A 27,664-nucleotide genomic window follows, 5' to 3' on the forward strand; every position below is an offset into this window, starting at 1 on the left:
AGCCTCACTCGGCGTCCCGAGCACGGGAGGGGGGAAGAGGAGGGACAAGAGGAAGTTTCCGCGTCGAGTCCTTTGACTGGAAAACTCTACCAACTTCCTTTGGGCAGAGGAAGACTACCGTGCCCCATCTTCCCTGAGCTCCAAAAGCCTCACTACGTAGGGGTGGGGTATGGGGGCCCGCCGCCTTCACCGCCTCCCCTCGCCACAAACCTGCGGCCGCCCCCACGAGGGTAGGGTGGGGTGGGCTGGGGGCGGGGCAAGCAGCGTTAGCGGGGGCTGGGGCAGGATGCGCGCCCGTGCGCGCGCGGTGTGGGAGGCGGAGGGGAGAGGTGGAGGGGCGGGCTAGCGGAGAAGAGGCGTCCGGAGCAGGGGAGCTCTGCACGCTGCGGCGAAGAGCGCGCCGAGTCGCTGGGAGGGAAGTTGTGGGTGGGGAGAAACACGCCGAAGGGAGAGCGGGATGCAGTCCCGAGGCAACACGGCGGGTTAGGAGGAGCGGGCTGGGGAGCAGTGTGAGCGTAGAGCTGGGGGAAGCACGCAGGCTCCAGAATGTGTATCGAAGGGGCCTGGGCGGGCTTTAGGACCCGGTGTTGACTGTGGGGCTGCTGGGGCGTGCGCTTGCCTGGGTGGCGACGCGCCGGTGGCCGGGACTAAGCACGCTGGGGAGAGGCAACCCGGCTACCTGGGGCCGCGGCTTGCCGGTCCCTGCACGCTCCCCTGCGCCCCGGAATCGGCCCGCCGTCGGGGGGGCGTCCAGCCTCTCCGGCGAGCCCACCGCTCCCTCTCGGCGCCGCCGCCCAGCCTCTCGCACCCCCGCGCGCCGGGGCCGGGTGGTGGAGGCCGCAGCGGCGCCCTGCCGCTGATTGGCTGTTGCGGCCGCGGGGCGGGGCCAGTGAGAGCCGTTGGCCCTGGGCGGTTCTCGCCGTCTTTCCCGCCATGTCTTTTGTGGAGAGCGGGAGGCGTTCTGCGCCGCGCCGCCGGCGCCTCGGCACCCCGGTGCCCTTCGCGGCGCCGCAGTACCCCGCCTTCTCTCAAGGGGACAGCTGGGGTGAGGGCGAAGTCGACGACGAGGAGGGATGCACCCGAGTGGCCCGCGACCTGCGGGCGGAGTTCTCGGCCGGGCCGCCGTCGGAGTCCAGGAGAGGTTCTCTGTTCCCGCCGGATGGAGATGGGTCGCCGGTGCTGCCGGAGAAGCGCAACGGCATCTTCCCGGCTGCTGCGGGAAGGCGAGCCCCGGCTCGGCGGTGGCCGGTTCAGGTCCTGTCTATTCTGTGTGCGCTGCTGTTCGCCATCCTCCTCGCCTTTCTGCTCGCCATCGTCTACCTGGTCGTTAAAGGTATCGGAGCCCGGGCCGAAGAGTCTGCCCAGAGTTCAGATGGGCCCGGGTGTGGCTCTCGCTTCCGTCCAGCCGTCTGCCCCCGCCGTCCCCAGAGCTGGCAGGCAGGCAGGCAGGCAGGCAGGCAGCCGCGTTCCCCCAGAGCCCTGTCTGTACCTTTCTGTACCCGTTCCTCTTTGTCTTCGCTGCCACGGAGGTCCCTGGTCTGTGATCGGGGGACCCATTTTGAGAAGAGGCCTCTCAATAAAATGGGGACTTGGGAAGAAGTATCCAAGTCGTTGAACAAGTGAGGCAAAACACTGGCACAGTTATGTAAGCGGACTGCACAACACCTCCTAGCAGACGGCGGGAAGTGCGTGTAACTAAATAGGCGATGAGCATGGAAAGGCGTTGATCCACAAATGCCTGAAGATATGTTGTCCACCAGCCCTTCGCCTTACTCAGAATTTCTGAAGGGCAAGGGTTTCCATCCCACAGCCCGAAGGTCGACTTTTGGAGGAGAAATAGTCTCAGCCTTTTTCCAAGATCAAGTTTGTAACCAGGTGTAGCATGCAGAGTTCTGCGTGAGGTACAGGCTATTCGTTCTGTAGTTTTATTTTCCCGTTTCTGAAGTTGAAATATTGGCCAGATTAGAATAAAAATAGGTGTTTCTTGAAGGTTTTTCCTAAACCTAGGGATGTATTATCCGAGTATGGTTATCCGAGTATTGTATCTTAAATTGAAAAGACTTAAAATCTCAGTGTGTGATCACACTCAGGTGTGATCATGGCTAAATTATTGAAAAAGAAAAACCAAGAAACTGTTGTATGGAAGCATCCTGTACATTGTCACTCAAGTGTTAGCTTTGCTTCACTGAATAAATCTATTTCTTCCCAGTTTTAGTTTTTCTCCATTACCTCCCAGTCCTAGGGTGCTGCAGATGGCACTTCAGTGCTTAAAGTGTTTAGTACAGAAGGCAGGTTGGCAAGTTCATGTGTGAGGTTTACTTCATCAAATGGCATTGGGTATAAACCCTCACTTTGGAATGTTTGCCTGTGTTTCATTTCTCAGCTACTCCCCTTCTCCCTTTTTGCCACTGGAACCCTGATAGTTTTTGTCCCAAGTGATTGCCTTTGTATCATAAAGTCATAAAATCACAGTAAGTGGAAGTTTGTGTGGAAGACATTGAACTCTGCTTGTCTTTGAGAACAGAGAAAGGAACTGAACTCACCACTTAGCATGCCCTTTAGTTTGTTTTGCAAAAAATGTCTACAACATTCCTGGGGAATAAACATTGCTCTCACTTCATACATGGCAGCCGACTCCTGTAGTGATTTTCTTTGCTTGCTGAAGAGCACATCACTAGATAATTGTATCAGAATTTGAACCCAGTTCTCCAGAGCACATTCCACAGCTCCACAACATCTGCTCAGCCTTTGAGTTATGCTTGAAATTATAAAATAATTTTATTTTTCTATCTAAGTTCCTCTTTGTATTTACAGAGTTGCATGCTGAGAATTTGAAAAATGAAGATGGCATAGACACTGGGCTGTTAGGTATGGACTTAATTGTCACTGAATTTGATTTTGAGTTCACTTTTGTTCAGATCATGTTTAAACTATAAAATTTGATGTATAATAGTATACATATAAACCATGTGCAGTCAATTCATTCTTATTTTCTATTTGCATATGTTTGGTAAATGTTTTCAGACTATTCCTATATATGTGAGCAGTATGTGTCTTACATATTTGCATGAGAAAGTGTATGTGTATCTCTATTTTAGTCCTGTTTGCTACAGTTCATTTCATTTTATCATAAATTGGAGGGGAGTTAAACTTTAATCAAATCATATGATCATTCTATGATTCTGAACCTTGAAATCCACTTGCTCCCTCAGTCCCTGCTGAATGCTTCAGTTTACTTCTTCAAGGCTACTGACCGCAAAGTGACACAATGTATTGTCTACCTGGTTTTGCAGAAGAAACTATTATCTTCAAGTTAGAAGTTAGTGTGTTAGATATCACATGGCAACTTTTAGCTGTGTTCTCAGCTTGTTGCATGAGAAAATGTACATTAGGTACTAATTTTAACAATATGTTTTTATTTCATCGTAACAGCCAAAGTTACAAAATAGCATTTGTTGATCTAGCATTTCTTGATATGACAGAAACTTTTGAACTAGGCATGAATTCTAACCTATTTGAAAATACCAGATTTCACATCTCTGAATAGAATTAGTGGCAGTTGTTATCTGAAGGAAGGACTGCTCAATATCAAAATGAATATAATAAGAGTCATTGCTTTTCTTCCTTTCCCACCTCTAGTTAAGCTTTTAGGTTTAGGCTTTTTTATAATTACCCAGTGAACCATCACCTACTTTAAATTCTTTAAATTTGAAATTTAAATAATAAACCTTATTTAGTTAAAGTCACATTACAGGCATTTTTTAAGGTTATTCACAGGCCTAATTGATTACACTAATCCTGTACAACATTAAGTTGTTTTGCACTGCACATTGGCTTTTGCATCTGTCACATTTTTCCAGGTTATCTATCACATTTTACAAACTAGATCCTATTTCCCAGCTTTGCAGTTTTTCTTCTCCAGTTTTAATATCCTCCAGGATGTAGCAATGAGTATAAAATGATGTTTTATTTGAGGTAAATCTGAAGTAAGAACATAGGAAAAATAAAAATTTTAGCAGAATATACTAAATCTATGACATTTGTTATTAAATTAGAGGTAGTGCTAGTATTTTTTATACATTTATAACATTAGACTGGAATTGCTTCATTGTCTTTTGTTTTTTAAAGTTTATTTATTTGTTTATTTGTTTGAAAGGTGGAGAGGCAGAGAGAGAGGTCTTCCACCCACTGGTTCACTCCCCAAATGGCTGCAAAGGCTGGAGCTGGGCTGATCTGAAGCCAGGAGCCTAGAACTTCCTCCAGATCTCCCACGTGGGTGCAGGGTCCCAAGGACTTGAGCCATGTATTGCATTCCCAGGCCATAGCAGAGAGCTAGATCAAATGTGGGGCAGCAGGGACTGGAACCAGTGCCCATATGGGATGGTAGTACTGCATGTGGCGGCTTTACCTGCTATGCCACAGCACCAGCCCACCTTCAGTTTTTTAAGAAGCTTCTCAACCTTATTGTGGGTGTTTATCATTCACTTAATCCTTTTTGTGGCCAGGACCAGATTCGTAGCATTTACTGCTCGCTCTTTTTTTTTTTTTTTTTTCCAGATTTATTTTATTTATTTGAAAGAATTAGATAGAGAGGGAAATGGAGAGAAGGGCCGGTCTGCTTGCAGTGCCAGCATCCCATATGGGTGCCAGTTCTAGTCCTGGCTGCTCCTCTTCTAATCTGGCTCTCTGCTATGGCCTGGGAAAGCAGTAGAAGATGGCCAAGTCCCCTGCACCAAAGTGGGAGACCAGGAAGAAGCTCCTGGCTTTGGATCTGTGCAGCTCCAACCATTGCAGCCATTTGGGGAGTGAACCAACGGAGGGAAGACCTTTCTCTTTGTTTCTTCCTCTCACTGCCTGTAACTCTACCTCTCAAATAAATAAATTTATAGAAAGAAAAAAAAAACAGGTCTTAGGTCTGGCTGGCTCACTCACCAAATGGCTGCAGCTGGGTCAGTTTTAAGCCAGTAGCTTCATTCAGGTCTTCATTGGGTGGCAGGGGCATAAGCACTTGGACCATCTGCTGCTGCTTTCCCAGGCACATTAACAAGGAACTGGATCAGAAGTGGAACAGTGCTGATAGTGCCACCATTGCAGGTGGCAGCTTAACCTGCTATGCCACAATGCCAAAGTTGAGTAAAGCTCACTCAGTTTTTTTCTTACTGTGAAAAGTTGTTGAATTCTTTGAATTGCTGGGGGTTTGGGATTTTTTTGGTTGTTGTTATTTAGAGATATAGGGGTGTGTGTTGTCAGGGGGAGGCTTTATTCCACTGGTTCATTCCCCCAAGTGTCCACAATAACTGGGGCTGGGAGCCAGAAACTCAGTCTAGATCTCTCTTGTGGGTGGTGGGGTTACTTAGTTACTTAAAGCATCACTGCTTCCTCCAAGGGTCTGCATTAGAAGGACACTAGAATCTGGAGCCTGGACTTGAAACTGAGCACTCTGTCTTAATACTAGGCTAACCACCTAGCCCCAAACTTGCTAGTGTGTAAACCTTATTTTTTTTCAAGGGAAAGGGTTTATTGGGGAAAACCCAGCAGACCAGAGGGAAGCGGCGAAGAAAGAAAAAGAAGGAGGCTGGTGCCATGGCTCACTAGGCTAATCCTCCACCTGTGGCGCCAGCACCCCGGGTTTTAATTCTGGTCAGGGTGCCAGATTCTGTCCCAGTTGCTCCTCTTCCAGTCCAGCTCTCTGCTGTGGCCCGGGAAGGCAGTGGAGGATGGACCAAGTCCTTGGGCCCTGCAACCCCATGGGAGACCAGGAGGAAGCACCTGGCTCCTGGCTTCGGATTGGCGCAGCGCGCCGGCCGTAGCGGCCATTTGGGGGGTGAACCAAAAGGAAGACAGTTAGAGAGAGACAAAGGAAGACCTTTGTCTCTCTCTAACTGTCTAACTATGTCACAAAAAAAAAAAGGAGAGTGTAAGAGAGAGAAAGAGACAGGAGAGGAGCTAGCAAGGAGAGAAGGAGAGAAGAGAGAGAGCAGAGAGATAAGAGGGGAAAGAGGAGAGGAGAGCAGAGCAGAGAGAACGAGAGCCCTTATAATTGGAGATCATAATCTATTTAGAGTGATGAGACAGTGCTGAATGTGGCTTGGTGGAGTAACTCACATATTTCATCTAAAATCACAAATATGTTATCCTATTCTCTAAGCATAATCTGTAAAGTTGTATGTATTATCTACTCAAACTATCAAAAGAGCAATGCCTAAGAAAAAGAAGAGAAAAACAAAAGCTAAAAAGGACTGGAAGGATACTACCACAGTGTTACTCTGGGTTTTGAAATTATTGGTTAACAGGAAATTTTTTTAATTTTCTGTAGTACATACATATGTGTAACCTGCAATTAGAAAAATTTAATCTAAAGAAAAACACAAACTTAAGAGAAAGAAATAGTGCTAGTTTAATAGTTCACAGTAATGCTTTTTTTAAAATTTTTTCCTTCTAAACTAAAACTCAAGACAACATATATTTTTTATGTTACAAGATAACATAGGTAATGGTTTCTAAGCAAGAATTGTCAGTGTGCAGCTAAATTATTGGTCATAAAATAATAAAGTTTTTTTTAAGATTTGTTTATTTGAAAGGCAGAGTTATGGGGTTTGGGGTGGGGAGCAGGTAGAGGGAAAGATAGAGATCAGCCAGTTCAAATGTCCATCCACAAGGGCTAGGACTGGACCAGGCTAAAGCCAGGAACTTCTTCCTGGTCTCCCACAAAAGTCTCCTTTTAACACATAAATGCAGTACTAAAGAGCAGACATTAGAACTCTGAATCTGAAGAAACTGGTTTGTCATTGTGTGGTACTCTAAAGCCCAGCTTTGGTTTGAAGAGATGTTTCTTTTTTTTTTTTTTTAAACTTTTATTTAATGAATATAAATTTCCAAAGTACAGCTTATGGGTTACAATGGCTTCCCCCCTCCCATAACTTCCCTCCTGCCCGCAACCCTCCCCTTTCCCGCTCCCTTTTCCCTTCCATTCATGTAAAGATTCATTTTCAATTCTCTTTGTATACAGAAGATCAGTTTAGTATATATTAGGTAAAGATTTCAACATTTTGCCCATATAGCAACATAAATTGAAAAAAACTACCATTGGATTACTAATTATAGCATTAAATAGCAATGTACAGCACATGAAAGACAGAGAACCTACATAATTTTTTTTTCAAATTAATTAATTTTCTATGCCATTTCCATTTTAACACCAGGTTGTTTTTTTTTTTTTTTCATTTCCAATTCTCTTTGTATACAGAAGATCACTTCAATATATAATTAGTAAAGACCTCATCAGTTTGTGCCCACACAGAAACACAAAGTGTAAAAATACTGTTTCAGTACTAGTTATAGCATCACTTCGCTTTAGACGACACATTAGGGACAGATCCCACATGAGGTGTAAGTACACAGTGACTCCTGTTGCTGATTTAACAATTTGACACTCCTGTTCATGGCGTCAGTAATCTCCCTAGGCTCTAGTCATGAGTTGCCAGGGCTATGGAAGCCTTTAGAGTTCGCTGACTTTGATCTTATTCCGACAGGGTCATAGTCAAAGTGGAAGTTCTCTCCTCCCTTCAGAGAAAGGTACCTCCTTCTTTGATGGCCCCGTTCTTTCCACTGGGATCTCATGAAGAGATGTTTCATAATACTAGTGCAGTCAGGCAAACATTACCTGGCATCAGAATCTCATTTTAAAACTGGTCTTTTTTAGTCTTTACCTCATCTAAAATATTTGATTCGGTAATATGGGATGGAACCCAAGAATTGCATTTCTTACAAGTTTCTAGTTAAAGCTGATGCTCCCCCTATGACGGCTTTACATTGCGTTCTTAATCACAAACCTGAGGTATCAAAATACCCTGAAGGTTTTTTTTTTTTTTTTCAATTTATATCATCTTAGACCCTATCAGTGCCTTAAGATTCCTTTTTGTTTTAGGTTTTTTTGTTTGATTTTTAGGAATTGTAATTTCATGACTTGTTCTTCAGAGTTTTCTTAAGAATTAAGAGAAAACTGAACTATATTTTCAATAAGATTTATTTGATCTTGAAATTATATTGGGCCCTTTTATAAATTAACATACATTATGGAATTTTAGTATTATTTTTCTGCATCTCAAAACATTTTACTATTTCACTATTTTGGGAATTATTTTAATGCTATTCATTATTTTCACCTATATTGAAAGAATGAAATAATGATGGAACCTTTTCTGGTGGGAAGCAGTCAGCGGATGTTAGTCTGCAAGCTAAATCTGATCTGCTGCCTTGAAAGAAGTAGCACTGCCTTGCCTGTTGCCTAATACATTGTCTATGACTGCTTTTATTCTAGAATGTCAGAGTTGAGTAGTTGTGAGAGAAATCTTAGGGCTCATTAAGTTGAAAATATTAACTGTCTGGCTCTTTTCAGAAAAACAATATTATCATCCAGTTAGTTATTGAACAAAATAGATTTCAGGCAAGAACATCAACCGTCCCTCTATGCTGAAAGAATGTATGACTTTTATATTATTTGTTTGCCCTAACTTATCTGATACTGTTGGTAAGTGGACAAATGACAAAGGCAGTTTTGTATACAGATATGATTGGAAAGAAATGGCAAAAAGTCATGGAATTGATCATTCAAATTGTTTATGAATCTGAAAATGAAAATGTTTTTTAAGTTACGTATCAAAGAATTGTTATTTTTAACCAAAATTAAAAGTCATGAAAGGCTTAAAAATTCCTTCAAATAAGTGTGTTTTGATGATACATGTGCAAAAAAAAAAAAAAGTAATAAGCTGTAAGTTAGGGATGCTTCTAAAATCTATATGTACAGGATAGATATGTTCTAGATTCATGCCTAAAGTTATCAGTTACTTACACTGAGGACCTATCTGATTTGGCTATATATAACTTCAAAACCAGGAAAATTGGAAAAAATTTAGCTCTGCTATGTTTATTTCTTTCAAAATTTCCAAAAGTTTTTTTTTTTTTTGCCACTCCTATCATTCTGTAAATTATTGATCAATTGAGGGTTTTGTTTTTTTTTTTTTTTTTTTTGACAGGCAGAGTGGACAGTGAGAGAGAGAAAAAGGTCTTCCTTTGCCGTTGGTTCACTCTCCAGTGGCCGCCACGGCTGGCGTGCTGCGGCCGGCACACCGTGCTAATCCGATGGCAGGAGCCAGGTGTTTCTCCTGGTCTCCCATGGGGTGCAGGGCCCAAGGACTTGGGCCATCCTCCATTGCACTCCCTGGCCACAGCAGAGAGCTGGCCTGGAAGAGGGGCAACCAGGACAGAAACCGGCACCCCGACCGGGACTAGAACCCGGGGTGCTGGCGCCGCAAGGCGGAGGATTAGCCTAGTGAGCCACGGCGCCGGCCCGATCAATTGAGTTTAAAAAATTGAAGAAATAAAAATTATCTACTGGACCTAGATGATAAGAAATGATGACTATTTTCCCTGGCATACTGCAGAGCACAAGCTTAAGAGGAGGTATAGGTTTAACAGGAATGACGATGAGTTCATAGTTTAAAGCCTAGTGATGTTGAGTACATACAAGGTTCATCCTGTTGCAACATTTTTATGTATTTGAGATTATCCATAATAAGAATTTGTTTTATGGTTTTCCATGTTAATCTAATATTTACCAGGGTTGGAAATTATGAGTGATAGTTGATTTTCAGATGTCAGTCATTTATCTGTCTGAATTTCTCCTGGTTCCTCATTTGTTTGAGCAGGAAGGAAAATAGAATTGCCACATGCTGGGTTGCAAGTTGTCAGGCAGATAGGTAGTGTCCTTTACCAGTAAACACACTGTGCTCATGTTGCACTGGCAGGAAAGAAAAGACTAGTTTTCTTTGCTCCTGTACTTGGAAAGAAGTTTGAAGATGAACTGTCTAGCTTCTGCCTTACCATGTAGAGATGCATTGCTCCAGGAATTTGAACTATCTATTGAATGCGATTTAGTTGATAGAGGATACTAAATTATTAAAATATATCTTTCTCTTAAGTTAGAATGCTGTCATTCTGTTGCTGAGAAAAATCTACTTATATAAGCATTTTTATTCATGTGAATACATTTAAGTACTTATTAATAGGTAGCTGGTTGTGGCTTTTAAATCTTTTTAAATTAATATTTTCCATTATAATTTCATAAAACACATTATTCTACAATTGAGGCAGATTTTCAATCGCCCATCTTTGAGTCTTACCACATCTTTTTCTGATCATTTACTCATATATTTTCATTTAAAAGACCTGATTTTGCTGCAGTTACAAAAAATATATAATTGGAAGTTTATACTTTGAAGTTTCATTAAATATCTTGGAGTTCATTCTGAATATGTGTGTGTAGATCTACCTCATTCTTTTGTATTACTGTTTTGTATTTCACAGTGGAAATGTACCAGTTTATTAAACACTTCAAATATCAGAAGGTCTAAAACAGATTGAAAATTATCAGTGTGCAGTCATATTTGGTCCCATATATACTTGTAACAGGAGGAAGTTTTGTAAAGGATGTATAAATAAGTGACTAATCAACTCTTTAATAAGAAACCTTTCCCAGTTTTGGGAACATGGGAGTTTTGCATACAATATCTGCAAATGAAGACCTCCACATCTGATTTCATAAAACTTTTAAAGTTTACCTTCTCCTGAAGCCTTGATATTCCTAAACAAAATAAAAAAATATGAGATAGTCTCTTTTGTCAGAAGGTTTTATAGAAATACAGTAAGTTGTAAGCATATTTTATTTTTAAAAAATAACTCTAAACAAAATAACTGATTTTTAAAAAGCAAGCCAAAACAAAATATACACTTATGTAATGAATATAAAATCCCAGAAGAGGAACTGGAATAGGAAACCTCCATCCATCCCCATCTTTGCTTTTGGTACAGCATTGAGTCCAGGTTTCAGTTGATGAAATAGATGAATTGCCATCATTTCATCAACTGATGGATATTTAGCAAACTATCAAGAAAAAAAAAAGATGTGCATATTTGAAAGTCTATCTCTGATAGCAGTTCTCCATCTGGAAATTTGTAACATATATCCTTGTACAACTATACACTGAAATACAAAATGTTATTTGCACATTGATTTTAACGGTGAAAAACTAGAATAATAAAAATAGAACTGTGGCTGTGTGTACTGATAGGAAAGCTTTTCAATAGAATGATAACGTGAAAACGGCAAAGTGCAGAACTATTTTTCTGCTGAGAAATTCTATGGAAGATAGGCTGAGAAAATCATATACATTTTGTCCATAATTGTTTAAATATATCTACCTATGTTTCCTTATGTAATTTGGAAAGATGCATCACAAATTAAGGAAGATTAATGAAGGAAGACTTCATTTTTGCGTACTTTCATTTTCACATCCTTTTAAAATTGTGAGTTCTTCAGAAACAATTCACAAAACATTAGCAAATTTCATTTCAGGATTCTTGCGATATTGACCTGCAACAAATTGGTTTGTTGGGAGTTACCAACTTTGGCTTTTTTTATTCATAAATGAATTGAGTAATTTTCAGAATCATACACACTTCTAGACTATAATATTGCATTGCACTTAATTTTTTGGCCCAATCTTTATGACCTATTAGTAGAGCAGCTTTTTTTTGTTAACTTCACAATGAACATAAAATAATTAAAATGCTCAATGTGGGGTAAGCTTAGATTGTGCAGTAGTATAATTTTGAAAATAAAAGAATACATTTGTGTTATATTTCACAGGCACCCTATTAAAGAACCTAAGTAAAAAGCTTTGGGCTTTAGAGCCTTGCACTTGGACATTTTTAAATGTTTTTGTGTCTTTTCTGGATATTCATAAGTTTTCATCACTCTATAACAGTCTCCAAACAGAAAATTTGTCTATTTCTCCTCTCTTTAGAGGTATTTGTTTTGTATATATTTTTTAAATATTTATTTATTTGAGAGGCAGGGTTCCAGACAGAGAGGTCTTCCATCTACTGGTTCACTCCTCAAATGGCTGCAACAGCCGGAGCTGGGCCAATCTGGAGCCAGGAGCTTCTTCCAGGTCTCCCATATGAATGCAGGGGCTCAAGCATTTGGGCCATCTTCCACTGCTTTCCTAGGCCATTAGAGACAAACCAGTGACCATATGGGATGCTGGTGCCACAATAGGAGGCTTAACCTACTAAGGCACAGCGCCTACTCCTAGAAGGATTTGTTTAGTAACAGCTATTTGGCAGTATAGCCATTTGTAAATTGTAGTTGTACACTAAATCTTGATTTGTTTTGACTCCCTTAATTCTTTTGCTCAGCAGGAAGGTTAGGTTAAGGTTCTAGTGGCTCAAACTATCATGATTGTTGGTTTCAAAGTAGTTGGATCCTCAAGTGAGTTACTTTGAAACAGCTGTCACTGTGGTCAGAATGGAATGTTCAGATGTAGCAAGTTTTGAGTCACATGACTATCTGTTGTTTCTTTGCCACTTAGGGCAAAGATCTTCAGGTCTTGCCATTCTTCCAAGGTGCTTTACACATCTCTCCCTGTCTCCACCTATCTCTGTAACTCTGTCTTTCAAATAAATAAAATAAATATTTTTTTAAAAAGGTTACTTTTCAGTTTTCCTTGTAAGAACAGTCATATGGATCAAAACTCAGTGTAAAAGAGTGAATGTTGAAAATGCTTCCTCTCACACCTGCCTCCCAACCTCTTATTTCCTTTCCCCATAGAGAACACGTGTTATATTCTTACACTTCCAGAAAATTCTTATATTGTTATTACTATTTATTTATTTATTTGAAAGAGTTACAGAGAGAGGTAGAGACAGACAGGTCTTCTGTCCACTGGTTCACTCCCCAGATGGCCGCAACAGCTGGAGCTGTGCCGATCAGAAGCCAGGAGCTTTCTCCGGGTCTCCCTCATGGGTGCAGGGGCCCAAGAACTTGGGCCATCTTCTGCTATCCCAGGCCATAGCAGAGAGCTGGATGGGAAGAGGAGCAGCCGGGACTAGAACTGGCACCCATATGGGATGCCAGCGCTTCAGGCCAGGGTTTTAACCCACTGTGCCACAGCGCCAGCCCCAGAAAATTCTTATCATATAAGTAGAATATATATTCACTTTTCCACATGTATTTTTGTATATAATTTACCTATTTTACATGAGTTTGTATTGCTGTTCTTAACCTTCATTTTTTTGGCTCAGGAGTGTCTTGGAGATCTTTCCATGTTAGTACATAAATAGCTTGATCATTATTTTACAGCTGAATAGTATTCCATTGTATGGATGTACTTGTAACAAATCCTATGCAGTAGTTTCCCCTTCTGCATAGTTTCACTTTCCATACTTTCACCAGTGTCGAAGTGGACTCTGAAATATTAGATGGAAAATTATATGAAGAAATAGTTCATTCTGGGTAGACTTTTGAAGTATCAAGCTCTACCACCGTGAATGAGTCATACTGTCAGCATATCCATGCCCATTAATCACTTAGCAACTGTCTTAGTTACCTTAGGCTTATGTGGTATTATGGTGCTTGTTTTCTAGTAAGCTTTTGAGAGAAACTATTTTACATAACTTATTACAGAATATATTGTTTCCTTATTGTTAATCTCTTACTGTGCCTAATTTATAAATTAAATTGCATAGACTTGCATGTGTAGAAAAACTATGTATATACATTTTGGTACTATCTGTATTTTCAGGCACCCCTGCGTGTCTTTGAATGCATCCCCTTGGAAAACAGTGACTACTGTATTTTCATTGCTGGTCATTTCAGTTGTTTCCAATCTTTATTATTATAAATAGTACCATAGAGAACAATCTTGTACATGTATCATTTTATACATAAGTATACGTTTAGGACAAATACCTGAAAGAAGAGTTACTGGATTGAAGTATACATATAAATATTTGTGTCATTTTAGCAGATCCTGCCAAATTGCTCTCCATAGAGGTTACATCAGTTTATTCCCTCCAACAGACATGCATGAACAGTTTGTTTATTCACAGCCTCAGCATCAGAGAATGTTACCAGATTTTTGGATATTTGACAATTGAGGATGAAAATGATACCTAATTTCTCTGATTATTAATGATGATACTGAATTGAGCATCTTTTCATGTTTAAGGTTCACTTACTCCTTTTTTGTCATATTTGCCTGTTTTCATTTTGAGAGTTTAGATTGCTGGTCTTTTTCATACTGATTTCTAGGAATTCTATTGTAAGAAATCTTTCTTTTGTGGTATAAGTTGCAAATATTTTATTTGAAACATTGGTTATTTGATGTGATATTTGACTTTTACCATGCAAATTTAATAGTGTATGGGATATCTAGTTGAATTTATGAATCTTAAATGTTGTATCTTGGTTAGAAAGACTTTTTCCCCTCTAAGGCTATTTTCCAGTCATTTCTTCTGTAATTTAATTTTTCCATTTAGATCTTTAATGCGTTTTAGACTTTAGCCTGACATAGGGTATGGAGTATGGATTCAACTTTTTAGTTGGTTGCCCCCATTGAATGAGTAACCTTTTAAAATCTAGTTGAGTTTTACAAAGCAAAAGATGTTTTTTTTCTTGATTTTGCTCTTTCTACATAATTTAATCAAAATGTTCGCTGATATGGCTTCTAGTTGTACTTGAGTAACGTATACTTCTATGTGGGTCAGTTTATACTAAGCTCAAATGTCTTATTGGTTATATACAATTCAAAACATAAAAATACACATGATCTAAACATGAGGATACTGTTTTAATTTAAACTGTTGTAGTATTAATAATTTGTTTCCCCCTCTCTCTTCCATTAAGGATTCTGGACTCTGCTTATAATATCCCTAACTGCTGGATTCTCCTGTTGCAGCTTTTCTTGGACAGTGACTTATTTTGATTCTTTTGAACCAGGAATGTTTCCTCCTACTCCTCTTTCACCTGCCAGATTCAAGTAAGTGTTCCCATGTCTTGTTGCTTTTGAAACCCATTCCAAATATGTTGAAAATATGAACGAAGCAAAATGCTGTTTGTGGTTTATGTTCAGGCTTCCAGTCTTTAATCTATAAAATACAAATGACACAGGTTTTTTAGCTGTGAACTTGGCTTTTAAATGGAAAAGGATTTAAAATTCCACATTTAGATAATGTAGTTTTCTTTTAAAAAACAAAATTCAAGGAATTATCAAAGAACTGAGACACTGGTGGCTATCTGTCTTTTTGGAATGGAATTTCATTTAAAAGTTTATGAAGGTGGGCCGGCGCCATGGCTCACTAGGTTAATCCTCCGCCTGCGGTGCTGGCATCCCATATAGGCACCGGGTTCTAAGTCCCGGTTGCTCTAGTCAGGTGCTTGGGCACCTGAACCCATGTGGGAGGCCAGGAAGAAGTACCTGGCCTCCTGGGTTTGGATCGGCATAGCCCCAGACATAGCGGCCATTTGGGGAGTGAAAAGTTTACGAAGGCAAAATTAATGTCGAAATTTGAATGTTTTATTAAGTTCACATGTAAATGGTCCAGCTAATATTTGGGTTGGACTTTTCCTCAGGATTTAAACTTTGTGTATCTATTAACAAGCATCCATGGCACCAATTTATGTGCCTAGAGCAGATAGGATACTTTTCATAGTGGAGCAAGATTTCTTCGATCTGCATTTTCTGTTTTCAAAAAATGCAGAAAATTCAACAGGCAGTATTCTAATCTAGTTTATTCTTGCAAAGAAAGCTTCAGTTTATAAAACTTCCAAAGTTCCTATTTTGTTATGCAAATAAACCAGACTATTTTTGGGGGGTAAAGGGTGCTACTGTTGGTGAAGACTAGAAAATAATTTCTTTTAATTTTATGTGTATTATTTTAGTTGTAACTCTTTTTTTTTTTGTTTTTAATTTTTGACAGGCAGAGTGGACAGTGAGAGAGAGACAGAGAGAAAGGTCTTCCTTTTGCCGTTGGTTCACCCTCCAATGGCCGCTGCGGTAGGCGCGCTACGGCCGGCGCACTGCGCTGATCCGATGGCAGGAGCCAGGTGCTTCTCCTGGTCTCCCATGGGGTGCAGGGCCCAAGCACTTGGGCCATCCTCCACTGCACTCCCTGGCCACAGCAGAGAGCTGGCCTGGAAGAGGGGCAACCGGGACAGGATCGGTGCCCCGACCGGGACTAGAACCCGGTGTGCCGGCGCCGCAAGGCAGAGGATTAACCTAGTGAGCTGTGGCGCCGGCCTTAGTTGTAACTCTTACTGTCATCTCCAGCTCACCTCATGGACAGGTTGTAAGATTCAGATCATTTATTTGAGACAAACTATAAATGATAGTTACTAGTAATCATTGGTATTGTTGGCTTTCATTATTAGTAAGCTTCCAAAAATTTTTCTGACTTAAAAAATAATGTCATAAACATTTTTCCTTCACTTCAAAGGAAATGTGAATGCATATGTGTATGGTATATTTGTGTATATTATTAAATTATTTAACACATTTTTTTTTTAAAGATTTATTTATTTGAAAGAGTTACAGAGAGAGGTAGAGACAAAGAAAGAGGTCTTCCATCCTCTGGTTCACTCCCCAGATGGCCACAAGGGCCAGAGCTGAGCCGATCTGAAGCCAGGAGCCAGGAGCTTCCTCTGGGTCTCCCACATGGGTGCAGAGGCCCAAGGACTTGGGCCATCTTCTGCTGCTATCCCAGGCAACAGCAGAGAGCTGGATCAGAAGAGGAGCAGCCGGGACTAGAATCGACACCCATATGGGATGCTGGCGCTTCAGGCCAGGGCTTTTAACGCACTGCACCACAGCGCCGGCCCCTTAACACATTTTTATTTATAAAACTAAAAACCATATACTTGCTGGTAATTCTATGTCTGAGGTAGACAAATAATTAATAATTAAATTGATTAAGAATTAAACCTAAAGTGCAATATCATCCCATAGTTTATATGGGTACCATTTAATTGGAAGGTTTATTTTGTTCAGTGATATAGTATTCAATTCACAAGTAGATTTTTCTGCCTGTTGACATTAGTTACTTCAATAAGAGAGAGGGGCCTCATATAATGAGACCAATAAGTTACAAGAAAAATATCTTAATCTTTTTCTTCTTCTTTTTTTTTTTTTTTTAATCTACCCTGAATTCTAGCCCTACATTTCCAGCTGGATAGTAGATCTTGCTGCCTGGGTTCAGAAAGCATCTTGTAACTTAGAGTTACTGTATTTCTAGGCTTTGTCATAGAGACATCAATATCCATCCATTATAGCAAGCCTGAAGTCCTTATTTATACCTCTGCCAAGTCCTCTGTCTGCGGCGCCAGCATCCCATGTGGGCATCAGGTTCTAGTCTTGGTTGCTCTCTTCCAGTCCAGCTCTCTGCTGTGGCCCAGGAAAGCAGTGGAGGATGGCCCAAGTGCTTGGGCCCCTGCACCGCATGGGAGACCAGGAAGAGGCATCTGGCTCCTGGCTTTATTCAAATCAGCGTAGCTCTGGCCATTGTGGCCATTTTGGGGGTGAACCATCGGATGGAAGACCTTTCTCTTTGTCTCTCTTACTGTCTGTAACTCTATCTGTCAAATAAATAAATAAAAAATCTTAAAAAAAAATTATCTACATGTTTTATCAAACTGGAACCAAAAGTTAAGGGCCTTGATTTTCTTTTTTTTTTTCTTCTTTTTCTTTCTTTTTTTTTTTTTAACTTTTTAAAGATGTATTTATTTATTTATTTGAAAGCCACAGTTAACAAAGAGAGAAGGAGAAACAGAGGAAGAGATCCTCCATCCTTTTGGTTCACTCCACAGTTGGCTGCATTGGCCAGGGCTGGGCCAAGTCAAAACCAGGAGCCTCCTCCTGGTCTCCCATTTGGGTACAGGGGCCTAAGTACTTGGTCCATTGTCCTCTGCTTTCATAGGCCACTAGAAGGGAGCTGGATTGGAAGTGGAACAGCCAGGAGGGACTTGAACCTGAGCCTCATGGGATGCTGGTGTTACATGTAGTGGCTTTACCCCCTGTGCCACAATGCTGGCCTCAAGGGGGCCTTGATTTTCAATGTCATTGTTAGTTATCCAGTTTTAATATGAGGTAATATCAGATCATAGACATAGATCATATATGTATGTATGTATATATACTTGTTAGTACAATCCTAACAGTTTTAAAACATACATACAAGATATATAAAAACGCACAAATAATGTATTTATCAAAGTAAATACAAAATATACTTTGTACATATATGGGTATAGAATTATAAATAAAGTGAGAACCCTGCCCTCTAGTGTTTGTGGAAAATATGCACTTAACTCCAGAAATGTCAGAGTGTGTTCCCTTTATCACCAGTAGAGTGAGTCCTTGTGCAGGGAAACAGCTTCTATACCTTTTGAGAAAGTTGACATCTTCAAACTTTATTTTCTTAGAAATCAGTTGGTTAATAATATGGAGCATCATACGTTCATAAAAATCTTGGTAATAGGTAATATATTATTACCTAAAAGAAGCAATGATGTCAATGTAAACATTTATTTTGATTCTTTGTTGAAAATAAACAGAAAATAATAGAGATTAGGAACAATTGGGAAATTACAACCAGCTACCAGCATTTTAATGTGTATCTTTCCATTTATACATATTTTTAAAAATGAAATTGGGACCACAATGTATCGTATTTTCTAAGAGACTTTAAAAATCCTATTTAATTAATCTATTAAGATAGTAGTCTTTTGCTATCCTCTGCAGACAACCACTTTGTCCCCACCTCACCACCACCTACCCTTTTAGCAGAATAACTAGTTGGGAAGCTGGAAAAAAATTGTGAAGCCATATTTGATGTGGATATCCACTTTGTCTCCCTGAAAACATATAAACTCAGGACAAGAGAAAATAGTACCTATTGATATTTAGCAAATACTAGATGAAAGATTTAAGTAAATCAGCAATTTGGATTAATCATTAGAAGGCATTGAGATTAGAAATTAAATTTTTCTTGTCTCCGGGTAGTTTTTTTCATATTCAGTATTTCATATTTATTAAGTATATTTTAGAAACTCCATAAGCTCCCATTAGTAAACAGAAAAAGAACTTTGCAAGGTATATTTTCAGACAAGGACCTGATGGATTTCAACAGGAGTATTTTGTGGTAAAACAGTCCTGTGAATTTGAGAACTTGGCTGAGTTAGAAAGGTATAGTACAACGTATTCTGTACAAACTTCTGTATTAAGATAAGGCCTTCATTTTCTTTGCTTATTTAATCCAGTAGCCTTCCAAATTATATGGACGAGTATGTTTTAGTTGTTACTCAATATCTGTTACACTGTTAAAGAACAAGAGATTGAGACAGGCAGTAAGCACAGATTCCTTGGAGTCTAGACATTTTCCCATTTCTTACTAGCTTATAACTCATAATCCTCCTTTTTCTGTACTACCTTATTATCGGCTTTAATTGTCCTTGCCAAGAGTTAATGCATGTACACCTGTCACCAACCCATGCAAAAATACTGCAAAGAAACAGAACTCAGAGCTTTAAAAATCTTGAGATTAATTCTGAGCTGGGTCAGAGGCAACACTAGAACTTTTAAGTCCTTTTTCTTGGGGAAGGATTTCAGTATGGATAGATGTTCATTTAAAGTACATTTTTCCTAAGAGTATATCTTTAACAGGAACCTAGTCTGTATTATCTTAAAAGGTTCCTGTTAAAGATTTTGGGTGAATCCTATTTCTCCTAAGGCAGCTTCAGGTGTTATCGTTAGTCTAGTTCCTTCATCGTTTTAACAGATAAAACTAAGTGCCAGGTAGGCAATTGCATAAGGTCAAGTAATTTACATATAGTATAGTTAGTACCTGACTTCATGTTTATTGTTTTCATTTGCTGTGCTAGCCAACCTACTTCCTCTGCATTATGAAATAAATTAACAGGAAGAATTTCATTAAATGAAACATTTTATTGACAATTAATAGGAACTCCCAGCTTTTGCTGTGTGGCAGTTTTGTCCTTGCATTATTGTTAAACCCAGTCACAGTTATTAATATCCCACTTTCTTTGTCTTTTCCTTCAGTGTTTGCTCCCAGTGACCAGAGAGCTGTTTACTTTTAGACTGTACTACACATTTCACATTATCTGTACGCAATCACCATCTAGTGGTAAAATGATGTAGCTGCAAGTTTACAGACAGCTAAAAATAAAAACTATTTTATGATTGTAAGCCACCCCATGGTAGGAATGTTATGGTGTTGCGACACATTTAGTGATACTATAAAAAATGACAATGCAAGCAATGTATTCAACAAAGTCCCTTAACTTTGTAACTAAGAATGTGAAAATTATAAAAGTCTCATCGGCCAACACTGTGGCGAAGCGGGTTAAGCTGCTACCTACAGCATCGCACACGGGCACTTGTTTGAGTCCTGGGTGCTCCACTTCTAATCCAGCTTTCTGCTAATGTGCCTGGGAAAGCAGCAGAGGATGGCTTAAGTGCTTGAGCCACTGCACCCATGTGGGAAAACAGAAGCACCTTGCTCCTGGCTTTGGCCTAGTCTAGCCCAAGACATTACAGCCATTTGGGGAGTGAACCAATGATGGACGAGCTTGCTCGCTCGCTCTCTCTCTCTCTCTCTCTTTTGAAGTCTTATTGCTGACATGGAAAAATACCTAAAGGTCTAATTTATCATCACATTGGGGCCAGCACTGTGTACTGAATAAAGCCACCATGTACAACGTGGGCATCCCATGTGGGTACCAATTCATGTCCTGGCTGTCCCACTTCTAATCCGTCTCTCTGCAAATGCCTTGAGAAAAGCAGCGGAAGATAGCCCAAGTGTTTGGGCCCTTGCCATCCATGTAGGAGACCAGGTGAAGTTCCTGTGCGTCCTGGCCCAGGACAGGCCATTGTTGCCATCTGGGGGGTGAACCAGCAGATGGAAGATTCTCTCTTTCTCTGTGTGTGTGTAACTTTCAAAAAAAATAAATCTTTAAAAAAATTTTATCAGTACATGTTCATAATCTTTAAGGCATTAAGTTGTAGATATATACAAATAAAATAACTTGGGGATTCCACAATAAGGTGTACTTGGTAAGTAAAGTTGGATGTTTATTCATTTCAAATCCAGAGCTAGTTTGTATAACCAAAACATACACTGCAAGTACCCCCTAACATCTAGTGATTTCCTTACTAAAATAGCCCAAGTTATTGTGAACAGAAAGGAAGCTTTTTATATCAACATGATAGGACTGTTATTTTACACTGGAGATACCACAGAGATTTTATTTCCGAGGAAGGAAAAAAGATCAATATTTGTATTTAAAGTTATAAGCATTGGGACCAGTGTTGTGACGTAGCATGTAAAGCTACCACATGCAGTGCCAGCTATCCCAATCCAAAACTTGAGTTTTTGAATCACTTAGTGAGAAACTGACTTTAAAACTTCCCTCCTGTTGAGAAATGCTACAAAAATTAGGTATCTTAAAGTCACATCATTGTAGATGTTGAAGAATATCTGTTTTTTTAATCCTTTGAATTCTATGCTAAAAGATCGTCTTGAACCTGAAAACTGAAGATGAGTCTTTTTGAGGCTATTTGTTTTGAATAGCAGAGACACACACAGAGAAAGAGAGAGAGCTCCCATCTGCTGGTTCATTCTCCAGATGCCTGCAATAACTGTACTGGGCTAAGCCGAAGCTAGGAAATAGGAAGTCAGTCCAGGTCATCCTGTCATCCTGTGAGGATGGCAGGGTCCCAGCTACTTGAGCCATCATCTGCTGCTTTTCAGTCTGCATTAGTGGGAACTTGGAATTGGTAGCTGGAGTCAGGACTTGAGCCCTGACTTCCATGTGGCAAGCATGTGTCTTAACCACTGGTCCAAACGCCTGCCCCCTAGAATGAATGGTAAAGAATTACCCCTGGGAAAGCTGTTTATTCCCATATCCCACGTTGAAATACTTGGGTTCAAGCCCTGGCTCTGGCTCCTGATTACACCTTCCTATTAAGGCAGACTCTCAGAGGCAATGGTGTTGATTTAAGTAATCCATGTGGGAGACCCAGATTGAGTTCCCAACTGCTGGCAAGAATTATTCCAACCTTGAGTATAATTCTATGTTCAGTTTGGTGACCTTGATGTATGTGTTTTGTTTTTGTCTTTAAGATTTTATCTATCTATTTGAGGTTGAGTTACAGAGAGAGACAAAGGTCTTCTGTCCGCTGGTTCACTCCCCAAATGGCGGCAGTGACCGAAGCCAGGAGCCAAGAAAAAGGAAAGGATAAATCTGGCAATAAGTAACATTTACCCAAGAGAATACAATCAGCAACTGATAGTAAACCACAGCAGACTCTCAGCTTGAAAAATACTGAGCAAAGCACGGCTCTGGCACCAGGCCTTCTTTATCATCTGACTTACCAGTTGCTTAAACTAGTAAATTAACAGCTCCTGCCTATGAAGGAGAGCAGGTAATATTGTTTTAAATCCCAGTTTACAGATGAGGAAATTGCTGACTTGCTTAAAGTCCTGCTAGTATGTGGGGTAGGCTGCATTCGGAAACCACCTCTTATGACCTCTAAGCATTTTTGAATGTACCAAACTGCCTCTCATAATTCACAAAGGGATGTTGAACATACAGAGTGCTCCCAGTACAAAACTGGTTAGTGCTGTCTCTCATTTGTTTCTTGTCAGTGCTGCTTTATGCATATGGATACCTGTGCCTCTTCAGGCAACCCATACATAACACATTTGTGAACAGCCTAAACAAGAGCAATAGCAAACAGCTGCAAAGCAACCACTCATTAGTTATACAGGCTTAGGAAAACAAGGAAAATAGTTAATATGTCTTAGATGACTTTGTTACATCTATTCATGTCTTTATTCACATTAATGATACGTATTTTAACCTTTCACTTCAAAAGCAACACTATATTCATTAATAGTGACAGCATTGATGTCCAAATAGTTCCTAGATAATCAAACTTCATGATTCTCAAATATCAAGGCCAAGTTCTTGATCTATCTCTTGTTCAGTAGCTTTTCTCTCATACTGCAATTAGCCATCTGACATCTGTTTCATTAGTTCATGGCCATAAAGAATCTGATTCAACAAGGAGGCAGCTCTCCAAAATTTGTATGAAAGAATAGTAAATGGAGTTCATTGTGCTCAATGTTAAATCTAGTGATCTTAGAAAAGAAACTTCTAATTTAAATACCAAATCACCCACTATTCTTGACTTCCAAGGCTTATATTACACCCCAAACTAAGAAAGTATAACATTTTTCTATCTTGATTTTATTGTATTTTGTTACATATTCTTAATTCTTAATGTCAAAAAGAGCAGTGAATCCAGAGAAGACCCTAATGCTGAATAACCAAATTTATAAGATGGCAATACTAATCCTAAATCCTGAGTTTTTCCGGTACTTCTGGCCAAATATTCTGCTCACATGCTAGGATAATGACTGCGATTTAAAATTTCTCTTTATTGATCTTTTTTAATGATTATATAATAAATACATTGCATATTGTAAATCACAGAATTATGGGTATATAACTTTGAAAGTAAAAGGCTGCATAAGTATAATATTAAGTAACCACAAAATAACTACTGTTAACAGAGTTCTGGGGTAATGACTCCAGATTTATTTTTCCCCAATACAAATAATATCTAGTTTTATTAGAGATTGTTTTCATAAATAATAATGCTATTTCAAGAAGGACATGGGCAAACAGTGGTTAATAGTATATGACAACTTTCACACTTCTTCTTCAGTCTACTATCAAAATTAGCAAGCCACCAAAAACTGAATGCACGCTTCTGATATCCTAAACATGAAACGAGTGAAGGTTCACATTTCACATTTAGCATGTTGTTTGACAGCTTTTCGTAAGCCAACCTTGGCTTTCAGGAAATGAAATGAAAATGACAGAATTATCAATCTGAAGAACCACAGTCTAGAAAAGGAACCCTTGCTCCTTCAAGGAACACCATCTCAGTGTCACTTTTAAGTTGGATTACCTGACATACTGGTTACAGATTTGGGGGGATCAGATCTCTGGGTTTAAGGAGTTAATTCTATGCTGAAGGTGGAAGGGAGGATGACATAAAAATGAATTTTACCTTTTCTGCACCACAAAGTGTTTTTGCCTATGTTTGTCAACAATAGGGAATCTCTCCTGGGAGCCAACAGGAATTCTCTCAGAAACTAAAAAGGAAAGGAATTTTCCTCCCACATGAATCTAGCTTCAGAGACATTGTGTTAGTGAAGTGTACTTCTTCTCTCAAAACAACAATGGACTGTTCTGTGTGCTAACAACATAGCTTTAAGTAAAGGAAAACAAAATTGTGCATTGTTAATGAAATTCAATATTAAAAAGTAATATTTTAAGCTGCACAATTATCAAAATGTACATGCTGCACTTGGGATTTCCAGCACCTTCTAAATTCCTCATACTCAATTTTAGCTGAGATATTAGCTTTAAGATTCCTCCCCTTCTACAAGCCTAATGACTCTTTCATGATTTAAACATGCTGTCTGCAAAAATTACATAATTATTTATTTGAGAGGCAGAGAGAAAGAGACAGGCAACTCTATCTACTGGTTCACTTCTCAAATTGCTTGTATTAGCCGGAGCTGAAGCCAGGAGCCAGGGACAATTCAGGTCTTCCTTGTGTGTTTTAGGAATCTAGTTACTTGATCCATAAACACGGCCTCCCAGGGTCTGCATGGTCAGGAGCTGGAGTGGTAAATCATATCCAGGCACTCATATGTGGATGCAAGAATCTTAGCTGCTAGTCTAAATATCTACTCCTGTCTGTGCAATTTTCAACAGATAGCACATTGTATCATTAGATTCTGACATATTTGAGGGCCATACTGATTCTTACATTTTTGTGTCTGCTATATATAATATAATTCCTAAATACTCATTCTGTAAGTTTGGGTTAATGGAAAGAGAATTGAAAAATTTTAAAGAAAAAAGATTAATGTATTATTTATTTTCTTAATGAGAAACATAGCAAAGAAATGAAATCAGGGAAGTCTCTCAAATTTTAACCCTTATTTTCTTAAATGATGCTGGTAAAGTTCATTGGAATATAAAACTTCTCTTTAATTTCTACCAAAAAATGTTTTAAGACAAAAGGATACAGAGAATTATGGGGTGTTGTTTCTAAAAGAAAGATAAAAGGAAATGCTTTGTAAATATAGCTATTTACTGGTATTAGAGGAGAATTAGCTCTAAGACCCACCCTTACTATGCATACCAGAATCCATAGATGCTCAAGTCCTTTATATGAAATGGCAAAATATTGGAATATAACCAATTCACATCCTACTGTGTACTATAAATCATTTCTAGGTCACTTAAAAAACCTAATACAATGTAAAGGCTATGTTAACAATGTTATATTGTTCTGGGAATAATCATAAGAAAAGCATTTGCATGTTATGTACAAACCGGTTTTTATCCCCCAGCTTTTTTATTTTTATTTTTTTATTAAAGATTTATTTATTTGAAAGGCAGAATTGGAGAGAGAGATGGAGAGACAGAGAATAAGCTAGACCTTCCATCCGCTGGTTCACTCCCCAAATGCCTGCAACGGTCAGAGCTGGGCCTATCTGAAGCCAGGAGCAGGAGCTTCTTCCTGGTCTCCCACTTAGGTGCAGGGGTCCAAGCACTTGGACCATCTTTCGCTGCTTTCTCAGGCCATTTGGAGGGAGCTGTATCGGAAGTGGAGCAACAGGCACCCATATGGGATGTGGGCATTGCAGACAGCAGCTTTATCCGCTATGCCATAATACCAGCCCGGAAATAAAATATTTTAAGTTAAATCTAAGTGAAGTACAAGAATTGGGAAAAATAATGCTAATTAATGAAAAATGTGTAGTATAAATCTTATTTATAGCTTAGAATTAGGTATGGGTACACATAGTGAACTTAGCATGTATTGATGTGTAAAAATTTGTGAATGTTGCTACATCATAAGCACTTTCAGTAAAGATGGTTGGTGTTTCTGTTAAACCAAGTTAAATTTTTCTTTTATGATGTGTTTTTCCTTTTTCTCTAGGAAACTGACTGGACACTCCTTCCACATGGGCTATAGCATGGCAATTTTGAATGGCATTGTGGCTGCTCTTACTGTAGCATGGTGCCTTATGTAAATCCACACTGGAGCAATACTGTTGGCAAAATACAGCCTAAATTGTTTTGTAAGAACAGGAAAGAACATCATTGCCTACTCAGAAGACTGAGAAACCTAATGTTCATTATATGGTTCACCTGTGTGTCGTCATCGCCATCGTTATGGAAGAACTTTTCAAGCATCATTCTAGAGGCTAGACCTTGGGAGTATCTGAATATTAAGTTTCAAGTACTTTCTTAAAAGTATAAGGTGTTTACCTCATCTTTTTACTTTTGTACGTGTAATTCTTTTAAATTGTAGAAAGTATTTTAATGGAAATCAAATTTGAAAACTTGAATACCAGTCAATGCCTAATATCCCTTCTATATAGTACATTTTTGCTAAGAAACACTGATTTTACTGTGTAATTAAGAAAGAATTATTTCTTATTTATACATTAGGAGAGTAAGCAGTACATATTACACCAACATTTTATAGAACTTACTTTTAAGTAAGAATATTTAGTTTTTGATATTCATACAATCAAAGAAGGTGCATGTGTATTTTTATGGGAGGTAGTTCCTTGTGTCTTTTTTTAATATATTTTCCTACCACATATTAAATTTATATGTTTTTAAATTATTACATTTAGACAATTGTAAACATTACTTCCTAACTGGTGTAACCTAATACTCACCCTTTTTTACTATTTTGCGTTTTAAAAAACAGAAAAAACAATTTTTGAAATTAAGTAAAATTTTTTAAATGACTGAAAAAAGATACATTATGTCAATAAAATACTGAGAAATTTGAGACTGCTCACTATTCTCACAATTCTAAATATTTATATTGATATATATGGTTATTTCCAAAATACTGATATTTCCTTTTCAATAAACAGGAACCCAAAATGTTAAATGTAGAAATGCTTGAGCTATGTTTTTAATCACAAAAGAATTAGTTACTAAAGTGGAAGAGGTATTTTGATATTCTATATATGTACAATAAACTTTGTATAATACTATGTATAATATAGTTTCTATAGTTTTTTAATTTTTGTATTTAAATATTCTATAGTTGTGGTGTTAAGTTTTGTTTTCACAGTAATTTAGCCTGAATTGTTCAGTTTCCTTACTAAATACCTTTAGCCGTTAGGCGCCTCAGTTTTTGAAAGATGTATAATTTAAAGTAACATTAGTAAACCACTGAGTAGTGAACCTGCTCATTAAAGCTAAATGGAAAATGAATGTGTGCAGAGAATTCCCCTGAACATTATCTGCTAAATATTGTTGTTCAATAAACAAGATATTTTGCTCTTCAAAAATCTTGAGTTTCTCCACTGTAAATTATCCAAAATGTTTAGACAAAAACATGTGTGTAACACATCTGGGAGCTTCAAAAAAGTTCATGGAAAATGGAGTAAAAGATAGTTGTCATGGGTAGGAGCTTGGACTAGTGGTTAAGATGAGATATCCACGTCCCCCCATCAAAGTGCCTTGGTTCAAATCCTGGCTGCAGCTCATAATTCCAGTTTCCTTCTACTGAAGACCTGGGATGCAGCAGGTAAAATGGCTCAAGTAATTGAGTCCCTGCTGTTAAGGTGGAAGACCTGGATTGAGTTTCCAGCTCCTGGCTTTGGCTGGTCCCATCCCTTACCACAGTTATGT

The 27,664-nt window shown here is 39.0% G+C and overlaps 1 protein-coding gene across 2 annotated transcripts; it reads left to right on the plus strand.

The window, feature by feature from the left end:
• Nucleotides 1-69: 69 nt before the first annotated feature.
• Nucleotides 70-27,321, plus strand: ARL6IP6 (ADP ribosylation factor like GTPase 6 interacting protein 6). 2 transcript variants are annotated; one of them, XM_062186863.1, is made up of 5 exons: nucleotides 70-230; nucleotides 1,034-1,333; nucleotides 2,815-2,868; nucleotides 14,747-14,879; nucleotides 25,944-27,321. In XM_062186863.1, exons 1-5 carry the CDS (start codon nucleotides 170-172, stop codon nucleotides 26,035-26,037), a joined length of 642 nt encoding a protein of 213 aa, XP_062042847.1. In that variant the 5' UTR covers nucleotides 70-169; the 3' UTR covers nucleotides 26,038-27,321. The 2 variants fall into 2 exon arrangements, with proteins under 2 accessions (XP_062042847.1, XP_062042838.1); XM_062186854.1 differs by lacking the exon at nucleotides 70-230 and having other exon boundaries at nucleotides 919-1,333.
• The last annotated feature ends 343 nt before the right edge of the window (nucleotides 27,322-27,664 follow it).

The sequence above is a fragment of the Lepus europaeus genome, chromosome 1 (assembly GCF_033115175.1).
Source record: "Lepus europaeus isolate LE1 chromosome 1, mLepTim1.pri, whole genome shotgun sequence".
Taxonomy (NCBI): Eukaryota; Metazoa; Chordata; class Mammalia; order Lagomorpha; family Leporidae; genus Lepus; species Lepus europaeus.

Excerpts from the sequence above, each read along its gene's own strand:
- ARL6IP6 (XM_062186854.1), top strand. The coding sequence starts at position 934 with ATGTCTTTTGTGGAGAGCGGGAGGCGTTCTGCGCCGCGCCGCCGGCGC. Across the intron at positions 1,334-2,814 it reads CGTCTACCTGGTCGTTAAAG|AGTTGCATGCTGAGAATTTG; the intron begins GTATCGGAGCCC and ends TTGTATTTACAG. Across the intron at positions 14,880-25,943 it reads CTTTCACCTGCCAGATTCAA|GAAACTGACTGGACACTCCT; the intron begins GTAAGTGTTCCC and ends CTTTTTCTCTAG.